At 44.7% G+C, this 14,837-nt stretch overlaps 1 protein-coding gene across 11 annotated transcripts in view; it reads left to right on the top strand.

The window, feature by feature from the left end:
* Positions 1–14,837, top strand: part of PTK2 (protein tyrosine kinase 2) — a 257,568-nt gene that overhangs the window by 77,850 nt on the left and 164,881 nt on the right. For 9 of the 11 annotated variants that reach the window (XM_042973398.1, XM_042973394.1, XM_042973397.1 and 6 more), the window contains one exon: positions 12,025–12,251. In XM_042973398.1, the coding sequence (XP_042829332.1) occupies positions 12,057–12,251 (195 nt within the window). In that variant the 5' untranslated portion in view covers positions 12,025–12,056. Of the gene's footprint in view, positions 1–6,624; positions 6,726–12,024; positions 12,252–14,837 lie in introns of those variants that run through there. The other 2 variants (XM_042973395.1, XM_042973400.1) reach the window with 2 other exon arrangements.

Below are 14,837 nucleotides of genomic sequence, written 5' to 3'. Positions count from 1 at the left end.
GAGTTTATATTCTCTTTGTCCAGTCGTAACATCTGGGAGATGGATCCGCGTTGCCGTGTGTAGCACTCACTCGTCTCTCGTTGCCGTGTGGCCTTCCGTTTAAGAGCACAGCACAGTTTGTTTTATTCTTGATGGATGTTTGGGTGGTTCCCGGTCTTGAACTGCATGCGTGGTGCTGCTCTGAATGCTGCGTGTGTCTTCTGGTGAACACGTGCCTGTGTTTCTCTCTGGCACACGCTTGAGGGAGAGACGGCCGGCCAGGGTGTGTGGAGCTCTTCGGCTAGCGCGGAAACCGTGTCCCACACGCCTGTGTCACATTGCGGCCCGGCCGGCGGGCTGTGAAAGCTCTGGCTGCTCCGCGCCTTTGCCGTACTTGGCGTTGTCGGTTTTTAAAGTTTTGGAGCGATAGAAAAATTATACTTAAAAAACATTTTTTTTAATTGAGGTAAAATTTACGTAACAGTTTCACATAACATGACACTGTCCTTTTTGGAGTGTACCATTCCGTGGTTTTAAGTACACACACAAGCTTGTACATCCGGCACCACCGTCCAGCTCCGTTGCCGGTCGACCCCCAACCCCCCCAGGCCTCTGGCGAGCGCTCATCTGCCGTTGGTCTCTCTGGACTTTCCTGTCCCGGAACTTTCGTATAAATGGACCATGCAGTGTATGGCCTTTTCTCTGGCTTCTTTTATTTGCCAGGATGTTGTCAAGGTTTGTCCACGTCGTAGAGGTGTCGGTACTTCATTCCTCTTTATGGCTGAACACTCTGCTGCTCCGCCGTAGGCTAGGCCAGTTCGTTCATCCACTCGTGTTCCTAAACGTCACCGTTCTGTTAGAGTAGAGAAGATGGAGATTATGAAGCAGCACCTTTACATTTGTGTCCTTGAAATTTTTTTTTAATGTTTATTTATTCTTGAGAGAGAGAGAGAGAGGGAGAGACAGAGCATGAGTGGGGGATGGGACAGAGGGAGAGGGAGACACAGAATCGGAAGTAGCTCCAGGCTCTGAGCTGTCCACACAGAGCCTGACGTGGGGCTCAAACTCGCAAACTGTGAGATCATGACCCGAGCCTAAGTCGGACACTTAACCGACTGAGCCACTCGGGAGCCCCTATATTTGTGTGTCGAAAAGACCTCTGGTTGACTGGCTGCAGTTATCGAAGTTGGCCTTGAGCACGTGGATGGCCGTCTGGGAAGACAGCTTCAGTTACTTGGAGGTGCTCCTGGAGGTGCTCCTAGAAATGGTGGAGTGTGTGTGACATGTTTGTCTGTTGTGTGACTGGCTGGTGCCCTCTTGGAAGCCCCTCTTCTTTAGGCCACTTCTGGGCCATTTTCCTCATCATGGTTTCCCCAAACTCCCTTTTTGTCCATTTCAGTCCCTTGTGTTGCTCTAGTTTTAATTGGATCTTACTTAGCTCAGCACAGTGCCTTTGTTATAATATTTAAATACCTAGCTCTCCACCAGCAGAGGAAGTTGGTAACACAACAGTTGCAAGAAACTGTGAGGTTGAAGAAACAGCCTTGTTACGGCTGGTTTTCTAGTTGGCTTAGGCCTGAGAGAAAAAGTCCCTTGGAACACGTTGGTCCCTCTTGGATTCCAAAGTGGACCTTTTTGGGGGGTGATCCCTCCGTTATTTCACTTTTCCTAAATTATTTGGCCAGGATCCCTATCGTAGCGTTCCACCTTGGCATCCAGTAAATAGTCGAGAGGAACTAGAACATCTAAGACTATGAGTCAGTGAACTTCTTGCCGGCGAGTTGAGCCTTTAGAGCGCACACTGGTTTGGTTGGTACGTGTGCCATAGCTACCTGTGACGTATGGATCCCGCGCTCTAGATTGGGAACTCCCAGCCAGCATAGAGATCCTCATACGTACATACTGGTGACCCTTCCCAGCAAAATTTCACACCGGACTATTAATAGAATGCAAGTAACTGGAGAGTTCATTTTGATCTGGTATGCAAGGGACGTTCCTCTGACTTCACAGAGAGTCGTTAATTCTGTGGTTCCGTTTTGAGGGGATACAAATACATTGCACGTGATGACTGGTTTTTAACAATTAGTCTGTACTTAAGTTGGTCTGGGTGGGGAATACAAACACCCTGAGAGAAATAAAGAGATCATGTACTGGTGTCTGTGGCTCTGTGAGGAGGGATGGTTGGCCCAGACTGCTGATCTCTAGGCTCATAGTTTTTCCTGTTCCTCATGTTCCCTGAGCTCTCTTGGGGCTCAAGGAGCTATCAGTATCATTGGCTAGTTATGGGGCCCAGAGCCTAGTTAGGTGTCTTGGGGTTAATAATATTCTGGTACTGCGGATAAAAGGAGATGTGATTCTCAGTTTTGGGGTGAAATGCAGCACCATTTGGGTTCATAGGTTTAGTTCAAAGGTTCTTGCCAGAAAGTTTTAGAGATAGGGGTGTCTGGGGGGCTCAGACGGTTAAATGTCCACTTCTTGATTTCGGCTCAGGTCATGATCTCAGTGTTCGAGGCTGACAGCTCAGAGCCTGCTTGGGATTCTCTCTCTGCCCCTCCTCCCCCGCTTGTTCGTTTTTTTTCTTTCTCTCTCTCCTTCCCTACCCCCCATCTTCTTTCTCTCTCTCTTTCCTCAAAATAAGTAAATAAACATTTAAAACAGAAAAAGAAAGCTTTAGGGAGAGAGAATCAAATAGGCAGTTGGACAGATTGTTGGCTAATGTGCCTGTTCTGGAAAAACAGGGAACGGGAAAGTTAGGAGGGCAGAGAGGACTGGAGCGGCTGTTGAACGGTTGAGTAGACTGAACCAACAAGAGAAAGATGTCTACTGTCATTCGCTTTTGTTGGGGCCAGTTGGGTTATCTGATTTAAGTCCTTCTGGATTCATTAAGTCGAGCTGGGCAGCGGTCTTCATGAGACGGGAAATACTAGAAGCCGTAGTATGGCCTCCGGGATGCTCCGTTTACCCTCACGGGTGTTAGTGTAGGCTTCACACATAATCGGTGTGGTTGAAGACACTGTCTCAAGTCATTATTTCCTGTCCCATTTTTAATTAGAGGTGTCTTCAGAGAAAACCCCTTTGTTTTCATTGCATGCCAAAATCGTAAACAACCTTGAAGGCCTATCTCCCCTTGCTGTCGATTTTTAACTTTTAAGCCTTCAATGGGAGGGCAGGTGCCCATAGGGGCCGTCAGCACGGCCACCTGAGCACACGGAGGTGGCTTCTACAGCAGAGCAGTCAGCTTAGGAAATCCAGCACAGAGTGTACCTTGATCACTTTTAACATTGTAACATTTGCTTTAGGAGTTGAGCTACTTAGATATATGGAAAAGATTTTTTCCAATTATTTCTAGGTTTTCCTCCTTTTATAAGATAAGGGAAGAGATCATGGTTGTTGTCCAGTGGCTCCAGTGGCCGTTTGACTGCCACGGGCTAGCTGGTGTGGATCAGGTCCTTTGAACTTACTTTTCTTTCTAGCATTCATAACCTTTCCTTGTTTAGTAATTTTAATATACCTCTATCTTTCTGAGTTTAAATATGAGCAAGGAGGTTATGATGCACTTAACACGTTTAACTTTCAGTTTAAAACCTATTCATCTTACCAGCACTTGTTAAGTGGGCTTTATGAATAACAGATATGTTTATTTACTTATTAAATGTTTATTGATTTGAGAGAGGGAGAAAGAACAAGCAAGCAGGAAAGAGACAGAGAGGGAGGGAGGGAGGGAGGGAGAGAGGGAGAGAGAGAGAGAGAGAGAGAGAGAGAGAGAGAGAGAGAGAGAATATCTTAAGCAGGCTCCACGCTGGCAGCACAGAACCTGGGAGGCTCAATTCCACGAACCCTGAGATCGTGACCTGAGCCGAAATCAAGAGTCAGGTGCTCAACCAACGGGGCCATGCAGGTGCCCCAGTAACAGATATGTTTAAATAGGTAAAATGTAAGTAAGACTGTATGTAACTCAGCACAAATGGTATTCTTTGTATTTTGCCATTCCTCATTTCCTTAGGATTTTTTTTTAAGTCTCCAAAAATCATTCACCAATTACTTTCCAGGTCTCAATATTAATGATCTTAGAGATTAATTTAAAGTTTATATGAAAAATGAATGTCGAGTATTATCAGAAATATAGTAAAATTTTTACAGTGATACCTCAAATAAAGTAAATGATGTATTTAGTTTGCCATATTATCTGAAATTCAGAAAACAATCTTTAAGTTTATTTATTTTGAGAGAGAGAGAGAAAGCGAGTTTGAGTGGAGGAGGGGTTGAGAGAGAGAGAGAGAGAGAGAGAGAGAGAGAGAGAGAGAATCCCAAGCAGGCTCCGCACTGTGAGTGAGAAGCCTGATGTAGGGTGTGAACTCACGAATCGTGAGATCATGACCTGAGCTGAAATCAAGAGTTGGACGCTTAACCGACCCAGCCACCCAAGAGCCCCCCCAAAACAATTTTTTAAATAAAGACATTAGTTGAATTATACAGGCAGCCCATGCTTGGCATGGTTCTAGAATGCACAAATATCCATTTCTGTGGCTTAGTTAAATGATACTAATCCTCAATAGAACGGTTCAAATCCAGTTTAACACATATATCGACTGTGAGTAAATGTGTAAAGTACAAACTCAGTCTGCAGATCACTACGTACATAAGAGATGTGAATTGTGATCAGTGGCCAGTCACGCTACCTCTGTCACAGTCTGTTCGTGACTGGCCACTGTGCATCTGCTGCTCAGTTTATACACAGCGAAGTGTGTGGTTGCGTTGCCTTCTTCTTCGCCAGTGACGAACCCCTGTGACATTTTATAAAAATGGATCATCAAAGGGAGGAATTGACCGACAAAGATGAAATGAAGAATTGAAACAAGAAGTGGTAACACCGGAAGAGATGTTGTGCTTACATGTGAAGGTGAAGGGCCCCTGGGTGGCTCAGTCGGTTGAGCGTCCGACTTCAGCTCAGGTCACGATCTCATGGTTCGTGAGTTCGAGCCCCGCGTCGGGCTCCATGCTGACAGCTCAGAGCCTGGAGCCTGCTTCAGAGTCCGTGTCTCCCTCTCTCTCTCCGCCCCTCCCCTACTCACGCTCTGTCTCTGTCTCTCAAAACTGAATAAACGTTAACAATTTTTTTTTAAAAAGAAAGAAGATGTGAAATTGGTGACTGTGTAGTAAGAATGGGAGAGGCCTTGTTTTGCATGAAGCCGCCACAGGGACCCGTAGACACAGTTTCATTAACTTGGCCAGTGGATCAGGGAGTTATTTCAACTTTTAAAGCCTGTGTGGGGAGTTTGGACAGGCTGTAATGCGACAAGTGGAGATCGTGCCGATGCAGGAACCCGGCAGCTGGCGGGAAGTGAAGACTAGCGGGTGTGCAGGTGCAGTGGGGCAGATACACCGTGCAGACAGCTTTGCAGGGTCCCAGCTGAAACCGAATTACAGAAAAAAAATAGCAGACTGTAGGAACGTTGACTTTGCTGTTGATTCAGACTGTCTAGTTAATGTGGTCACATGGGCTTGGAAAATAAAGGGGGACTTGCTGACATAAATAAACAGTTGTGACAAAAAAGAGCATGCCCCCGAGGGCTTCACCGTAGAGGGGTTTTCAGGGATGCACTGAGCGTACCAGGGACGAGATGTTAGATGCTGGCCCAAAACTTAGAAAGGAGTGTGACAGTTTGCCGAGGCAACGGAAAGACTCTTGCTCTGTACCTTCTGTTCTAGAACGAGGTGAAGGAGAGGCAGCTGTGGTTTAGACCACTTCTGTCAGGTCATCTGACGGTTCTGCGCCCCTGTGCACAGCGAGAAACCACCTGTACTTACTGTAGTTCGAATCCATGTTCTGTCAGTTACCTGTTGCTGATCATAAGTCATCCCAACACTTAATGTCCTGAAATGACAAGAATTACTTACTTTGTTCTGACCTGCAGTCTGGGCAGGGCTCAACAGGGACAGCTTGTCTCTTTCCCCCAGGCGGTCGCGAGGCTGGCCCAGCTGGGGGTTCACTGTCAGGGGGTCCACTGTCAGGGTGGCGCTGCCTCGCGGCCGGGAAGTTGATGTTGGCTGTCAGCCCGACGCTCAACTCAGGCTTTGGTTCACGGAGCTCCGTTCTTGGGCCGCTTGCGCTTCTGGATAGCATGGCGGTCCCGTTTCATGAACGAGCATCCCAAGAGAACCAAGGGGACCTGGTTTGCCTCTTAATACCTAGCATAGGATGTTTCTTAGCCTAGTCAGAGGCTCCCCCAGATTTGAGGGGAAGGAAGGAACAGAGACTCCACCTGTTGAAGAGAGATCCAGAGTCACCTTGGAAGAACAGGGTTGGGCATGGGAGGTATCGGTACAGCTACCCTTGGAAAATAGAAGCTGCCACTTACTGATATATATATTTAAGCAACATTAGCTTCTCTGTTAAGTAAAATCAGTGTAGGAAATTTAGGGTGTTCAGGTTAGGTTTTTTATGAGCAAAGAAACCCAGATCTTGTGTGAAAGAACAAAATTTGGGAGAAGAAAGTTTTTATACCACTCTAGTTTGTTTAAGGGTTTACTTTAACTAGGATCACCACCAACTTCTTAAAAATTCTCCAGACTTGTTTATGTCTTAACTTTTTTTTAATTTAGTTGTATCGGTTTGCATTCTTTGCAGCTTCTCTCAAGTTCTGGCAAGCTTCTCAAGTTTTATTGAAGGGCCAGCATATTTCAGGTGTAATCAGTTTGCTGTCTTGGTGGGGTCTCACCATGCAAGTTCCCGGGTGAATTCCCGAGTGAGTACCATCTCAGGAACTCTTGTTCTCTCTCTTTTGCATGTGCTGTTTTATGGGACGTTTGTATCAGACCGTGGGGGTGGAGGTGGTGCTCAGAGCGAACTCCAGCATTTCCCAATACCTTGTTTCCTGACACCCTGACTTGGGATTGTCCTTATTCCTCCAAGAGAAGAAAAAGGTAGGCCCCAGGACTTCTTGGGGTGTCTCCTGTGTTAAAGAGAGCGCTGAGGCTCTGCTGGTCAGCAGCGAGGTCAACACTCCCTTTACAGGAGGCCCTGGACCCCCATGCGGTGTGCCAAGTCAGAGCCCTCTGATGCCTCAGTGGGGGCGCAGCAAAGCGTGCACGGCAGGCTGGCCTCAGTGCTGGAATTTCACCATTTACGACAAAATTGGGGTAGAACTTGGTGTAACCATCTGGCTAGAAACTTTCATAGTGATTTGGGAGTAATTTTATGTTAAAAAATTTTTTTAACGTTTATTTATTATTGAAAGACAGAGAGAGACAGAGCGTGAGCAGGGGAGGGGCAGCGGGAGAGGGAGACACAGAATCTGAGGCAGGCTCCAGGCTCCGAGCTGTCTGCACAGAGCCCGACCTGGGGCTCGAACCCACAAACCACGAGATCATGACCCGAGCCGAAGTCGGATGCTCAACTGACTGAGCCACCCAGGCGCCCCAGTAATTTTATGTTAAGTGACGCTGATGATAGAAATTTTGTGCTTTTGTCTTTTATTTTTAAATTTCATTTTCCTAGAAGTTCCTTCTCATTGCATCTTACGTAAGTATTGATCTGTGACAGGCTGGAAATCGGAACTGGTCCTTTGCCACAGGTGGTCCGAGACCCTTTCACGTGGGTCTGTGCCGTGGGCAGCTCGTCTCAGTTTGTACAGTTTTTTCATTTCCTCTTCTTTGACAGGTGTTTGGAAAAGATCATTGGTAGCGTGTACAGGGAGCAGCAGATGCCTGTGACCGATTGATTAGCCTTGAAAAGTTCTAGAAGATAGAACTGGCCACAGTTCACAGAGGGCTGTGGTTGCCGAACCCCGCAGGGTGTGCGTCTCTGTGCTGACTTGGTGAGGGCTTTTTTCATTTAGAGACGCAGAGACCGGCAGCCCCGGCTGTACAGCTTTAGCCGCGGGTGAGAAACAAAACAGATACGGGAGCACAGACAACACAGGGAATTGTCAGTTGTGGGAAACAGAATAGTCAGTGTCGCCAAAAGCCTCTCTTGGGACTTCTCATTCCACGGTGGAGACCATCCCTCACGCTGACTAAACCAAAGTCTTGTGACTTTTTGTGGTTTTGTGACCGCCAGAGAGGTGGCCTCGATGCCAAGATCTCAGAATCCTCAAGACCCACAAAAAGACAAACATGAATGCCACCAGTAGGGGAGGTGGGTGGTGGTTCACACAGTCTGATACAGAACTGTCTAGAAGAGTCATGGAAGGCTCGATGGTGGAAGTATTGCCAATTTGAGACTTTACAGCACAAATAGGATTTTTGACAAACAGATGAAAGAACTAAACTGTAAAACAAAATCACATTGTCATGAAGTGCTTTGCTCAGGTCATAGAGCAATGGTTTCTCTTTTTAAAAATGTTTTGGCCGACTCCTTAAGGACTTATGAAGGATTTTGCTATTGATTTGGGGCCATAGGAGTATATTTGTGTAGTGTTTTTGGTGTGGCTTCTTCTCCCTTGACACACTGAGTATTAGGAGTAGTGATTTTCATCGCTAGAATGTCAGCTCTTCTGAGCACTCTGGAGATGTAGTGTTTCCTCCCAGGAATCAGTTGGTACTGTGTTTAGTCATCCTTACTGTCTAGTTTGGGGAGCAAAAGACATTGCTCTAGCAATCCGAAGTGTAGTTGATTTTGTTGGATTGTCCAGCAACCTTGCTGTATTCATTCATTAATTCCAGTAGTTTCTCTGTATGTTCTTACAGATTTTTTTTCATACATAATCATGCAGTCTGTGAATAGTGATACTTTTATTCCTTGCTTCTCACCCGGTGTTTAACTTCCCTTTTTGCCCATGGAACCTGGCTAATAGGACTTCCAGAATGATGTCAGTCAGAAGCGGTGTGGTGGGCGGCCGTGGCCTTACTCTATTTGTGGAGGCCCGGTAGGGGGCTCTTTCCCGCCAGTATTTCATTTTTTAATGCAGATACTCTCCATCAGATCAAGGAAGTTTCTTTCTTTTCTTACTTTGCTAAGAGTTTTTATCACGAGTGGTTTTTATCATGAGTAAACTTTCCAGATGTTTTTTTCTGCATATGTTAAGACAACTATGGTTCTTCTCATTTCTGAAATATGATGAATTAATTGATTGCCTTTTTAAAAAATTAAGACCGTTTTTTAAGAGGAGTTTTAGGTCTGCGACAGAGTCGAGGGGAAGGTACAGAGAGTTCCCGTGTGCCCCTTGCCCTGGTACGTGCATAGCTTCCCACGTTACCACCATCCCCCCCCCCCCACCCCCAGAGTGGTACATGTGTTACAGTGGACAAGCCTACACGGACGCATCAGGATCACCCAGAGTCCATAATTTACCTTAGGGTTTCCTCTTGGTGGCGTAATGATGTGAGTTTGGACAGGTGTGTCATGACAAGTATCGGTCAGTATACAGTCATACTCTTCTCCCTGCCCTGAAAATTGTCTGTGTTCTGCCTGTTCATCCCTGTCCCCCCCCAGCTCTGCATCCACTGACCATTTTACTGTCTCTGTGGTTGGCATGTAGTTGGAATCGTACAGTATGATCGGCTTCTGTCACTGGTAATATGCATTTAAGGTCCCTCCAAGTCTTTTCATGGTTTGGTAGCTCACTTCTCTTTAGCCCTGAATAACACTCCATTGTCTGGCTGGACCACAGATTGTCTGTCCGCTTCCAGCTTTTGCTGTTGTTAACAATGAATATTAAACCACCTTTGTATCCCTTTAATGAATCCCTTTGGGTCATAATATGCTATGTTTAAATATGGAATGCTTAAATTTGCTAATATTTTGTTAAGATTTTTGCACCTGTGTTTATAAGTGAGACTGAGTTGTGCCCTTTCCCTTATTGTCCTTGTCTGGTTTTCTATCACTGTTTTGCTGGTCTCATAAAATAGCTTGGGATATGTTCCCTATTTGTTCAGTGGAAGAAGTTGTGTAAGATTAATATTCTTCTTCCTTAACTTGTTGGAAGAATTCAAGTATTCCTTTGTGGGAAGAATTTTAATCACAGGTTGACCATTTTTAACGGAATAGGTCTATTTAGACTTTGTATTTCTGTTTTGGGGTTTGTACCGCAGCCCTTTCTACGGCTTGAGCTGCACTTTGCAAAGAGCTGTGCGTGCGTCTCGACTCTCGTATTCCATGGCATGAAGTCGTTCACGGTACTCTCTTCCTAATACCTCGTACTGTGTTATTACCTCTTACTCTCGACCTCCTCCTTCTGTTGTGCTTCATCATCAGTATTGTTAGTTTTCTCCTTCTCTCCTTCCCTTGATCAGGCTTGTTGGATGCTGTCAGTTGCGTTATTTATTTATTTATTTTCAAAACAACCTTGATTTTGTTTGACTTCTAAATTGTATTGTGAGATATGGATTTAAGTACTTAATTTCCAGTCTTCATTTCTGATATATGCATTTAAAAGTATAGGTTTTAGGGGTGCCTGAGTGGCTCAATTGGTAGAGCATATGACTCTTGATCTCAGGGTTGTGAGTTCAAGCCCCATATTGGGTGTAGAGATTACTGAAAAATAAAACTCTTAAAAAGAAAAAGAAAAAGTGTAGATTTTAATCTAAGCACAGCTCTGTCCACACGTAGTGTTGATCTTTCTTTTAATTGTAGCCTCGAATTCAAAATACTTTGATTCCTCTTTGGCTAATGGGTTACTTGAAATACATTGCTTCATTTCCAGTCAATCGGGGATTTTATAGTTATTTTGTTGTTGTCGAGCTTAATGCTAGCCACGGAATATACTCTGAATAATTTAGTCCTTTGGTATTTCTTGAACCTTACTCTTTCACCTGGCATGGGGTCAGTTTTAGCGCATGCCTCACGTGCGTATTTAGTGGGTACTCCCCGTGCAGAGGTGAGCTGTGCTGGGGCGTAGTGCTTTCTGCTGGTTAGACTGACGTTACTGGTCACGCTGGTCATGTCCTCTGTACCGGACCGAGGTTGGGAGGGGATAACTGGGTAGACTCCTGGCCCCTGCTGCCGACCTTCAGCTTCGCTCAGCTGCTGCCAGCTCCCTCTGGGCTTAGTTTCGGGACTGGTGACTGTCTTAGGGGACAACTAGCAAAGTGTGTGACTCAGTTCTCCACTCTGTCCTGCTCACCAGAGTCCTGGGGGCCCCGTGCTCATAACTGGGTCTCTCACTGTCAAAAGCCCGGCTGGTTTCTCCCATCCGTGGCTCTTTGTTGATCTTCACGCTCTTGAAGGCCCAGAATTGGCATATGCCCTTTGATAAAAGTCATCTCTTCATGTCTCCATCTGTGTCCCCTGCTGTCCTGGTTGCCTCACAGTGTCTCAGACTCCCAGCTATTGTTTGGGCTGGTTTTTAATGTGACTTATCTGAGTTTTCTCAGTGGGAGTGTTAGTCTTGGCCAAGCTATTCCCTCACATTCAAATGGAAGTCCTCCTGTCACACCAGCAGACGTTTATTTGTTTACTTTCTGGTTTAGTTTTGTTCTCAGTTGTGACCTGTCTGACTCTCCTGCTGCGGGACTGGCTAACACGGGACAACCTGGCTTTGCCCGAGGGGTTTTCATCACCAGTGCCTAGTACATGTAGTGACTTCTTGTTGAATTTTTATCGTATGAAGAAAGAACTTGTATCTCACGTAAAAGATTTCAAAAGTAGGCAGTAAAATTAACATATTTGGCTTTCTTATGAGATTTTCCCACAGATTTAAAGGCTGTGATTTAAAAAGATGATACATTTACAAATGTGTTATCTGTAAGCAGGGTAACTTAACCGTTATAGGTAGAAACTTAACCTGTTTATAGATAACACAGTGAATTTTTGACAGAGCTGAACTAGGACCCCTGGCCTTTTAATCTGTTAATACAAATTTAACAGATATTTGTTCTGCCACTGTGAATTAGGTAGTGCCCTGGGTGTGGGCGAATACAGTGATTATTTTGGTAGACCAGGCCTCCGTTCTCCTGACGCTCACCTCGGGCATATAACACACCACAGGGGAAGAACGGAGAACGGTGTTGTTAACGTAAGGATCAGCATATCACGTTTTCATTGATTGTAACCACATTTTACTAGGTCTCAAGAATTGTACGCTGATGATTCTTTTTCTCTTGCAGATTATGACAGATACATAGCACCAGGCAAAATAATGGCAGCTGCTTACCTTGACCCAAACTTGAATCACACCCCGAATTCGAGTACCAAGACCCATCTGGGTACCGGAGTGGAACGTTCCCCCGGGGCAATGGAGCGAGTGTTGAAGGTCTTTCATTATTTTGAGAACAGCAGTGAGCCAGCCACTTGGGCCAGTATTATCAGGCACGGAGATGCTACTGATGTCAGGGTAAGTGCGTCTTCCTAGAACACATCCTCCGTGTAAATGGCAGGTTAGATAGGCACAGGCGTTAACGGCACATACCAAAAAAAAAGATAAAAAATTTTTTTCTCACATTACAGAGATGTTACCTTTTTCTTTATAATATTTATGCAGTTAATATGTGACCAGAGTTTTAATTGTAAAATTTCGTAGGAACGTAATAACTGAACCATATATTATTCATATAATGCCATTGACGTGGCATTTTTCTCTATTTTTTTTTTTCTTAACTCGTCAGGATATAAGAGAACAAAGCAATGAAAATAAACTCTAATACTTAGGAAATAAATTATTTCCTAGAAGGTGAATCTTGAAGGTATCTGCATGACTCAAAATAGGATAGACTCTTTGAAAACTGATAGGTTCTACAGACTGGACCCTTGTCACAGCTCTGGGATCGAAAGGGCCCCTGCTTTTACAGCTTACATCCTACTGGGGAGACACCCACGGCCTCGGTTGCTGTCCCGTGTGGGGTGCACTTCCCAGGGCCCCTAGGGCGAGGAAGCCTGTGTGTAGCTGAGCGTAGGAGGTAGCGTGGGCGTCAGTGAGCAGAGCACCGTGGGCGAGAACAGGGAGAGGCGCCTTCAGAGGCAAAGGGTGCCGACAGGGAGGACCGAGAGGGTAGCACTGTGATTGCAGAACACTGAGTCCAGGACGTCGATTTTCAGGAAGTGCTCGCTTGGGCCAAGTGTTACAGAACCCTTCTCCTCCTTCCTTCCCCTCAACTCTACTCCCTGTCCGTCGTTAAGGGGGACGGTGTCCAGGGCCAGGATGAACAGATAGACCTTTTTTCTCCCCTATCTTTTCGTAATAATGAAGCCAATTAATTTTCTACTCTTTAACTTACATGCATGAACTATTTTTAAGCAAGTTAAAGGAATTGGTAGAATTTAGATTTAAGGGTATAGTACTACATTTGAATTCTATGTAATTTTCTGTTACCTCTGTAACATTGCAATACTGACTATTCAAATGGACTAATTATTCAGAGGAGAAGAATTCGTTCAGTATTTAAATATGTATTAACATCTATTCATGTGCGATAATTGAACTAAAATAGTCTCTTGTTAACAAACTTCTTATGAAGCTTGATGGCTTTTTCTAGTTTTCCTATAGTTTTGTTTTACATTTAAGCTTGTAAACGCAGTCACTTGGTAGGAAGTCTGGCAGCCAGTGTTCTACCTTAATAGCACTATTCATACTGGAGAGAAAGCACACAAATGTAACTTTTATGAGAAGGCTCTTAGTAGGCGTTCTAGTCTTTGTGAATTTCAGTTATGGTGAATGAGGACGTTTCTTAAAGCATTCCATCAGCCTTATTAGTAAACTTCACAGCATTTGTACAGGAGGGGAGCCTTTCAGAGATGTGAATTTGACCAGACATTTAGCAAATGTTCAAGATGGGTTATATCTGAAAATGTACCTTGGAAGGGCTCCATGACAGAGGTATTTTAGTATCAAATGTACTGCACACAAGAGGATTAAGATCAAGGAGAGAACCAGTGATCACTGGGCACATGTCAAGCCTTTAGCCAATGTTACAAATTTACCAGAAATCAAAACGTTTATATTGTGAAGAAAAATTTAAACCAGAGTCACATACCTAAGTTATGAGAACATATTTGTTGAACTTTTATGAAGATCAGTGCAGGCAAATCCATGTGGCTGAAAACCAGGTTGTTTTATTTCTTAGTAGGTGATAAATGTTTTGAAATTTAATGAGGCGAAGAAATCTCAACTGGCATTGGTTCACTGCAGCTTTTCCTGTGATGGAAGGTGGCTATTATTCATAACCCACTTTTATTTAAGGCTGTAACGTTTGAAAATGCAGAGCTATTAGTTGATTGGTGGATTTGCACAAGCGAAGAACATAGTGCTGCGGAACGTGCCTATGGCATCTTTCTCCCCGAGAAGCACCAGACGGAGGACCGTTATAAAGGGACCGGCATATATTGCTAGGCAGGAGTGCAGTGGAAGGAACGTGGCAGCATTTGAAGCCTGATGACCGACAACAGAAATGCGGTGGGGGAGTGAGTTAGGAGTGGAAGTGTAGGCACTTGGCAGAAGCCAAGAGACCATTTAGTGATGGTAGCAAAGAGGAAGCCAGACCATCCATTTTCTGAAAAGACAGCTCACTGTGGTCCGAAGTAACCGAATAATTAGCTTCAGACCCTCTGTTGCTGCACTGCCTGATACACTAGACGTCTACGGCAATCGAACACTTGAATGTAGCTAGTCTGAGCTGGTGTTCTGGAAGTAGAAACTGCAAGATTGCAAAGATTTAGTATGAAAAAAGAATGTAAAGTATCTCATCAGTAATCTGTTATGACTGCCTGTTGAAAGGATAATGTTCTTGACCCAGTAGGTTCAATAAAATACAAATAGTAAAATTGCAACAACCCATCTCTTTTACCTTTTTTTTTAAACATTGAAAAATAACTTAGGGAGCTTGCATTGTATTTCTGCTAGACGGTTGTGCTCTGTAGGAAGTGATTATCAGACAGACTGCTTGACTCAGAAGAACACCACCTTTGGAGGAGTTGAAAGATTTAT

Source organism: Panthera tigris, chromosome F2 (genome assembly GCF_018350195.1).
Source record: "Panthera tigris isolate Pti1 chromosome F2, P.tigris_Pti1_mat1.1, whole genome shotgun sequence".
In the NCBI taxonomy this organism is placed as follows: domain Eukaryota; kingdom Metazoa; phylum Chordata; class Mammalia; order Carnivora; family Felidae; genus Panthera; species Panthera tigris.
This window is presented reverse-complemented; position numbering and strand designations above follow the sequence as displayed.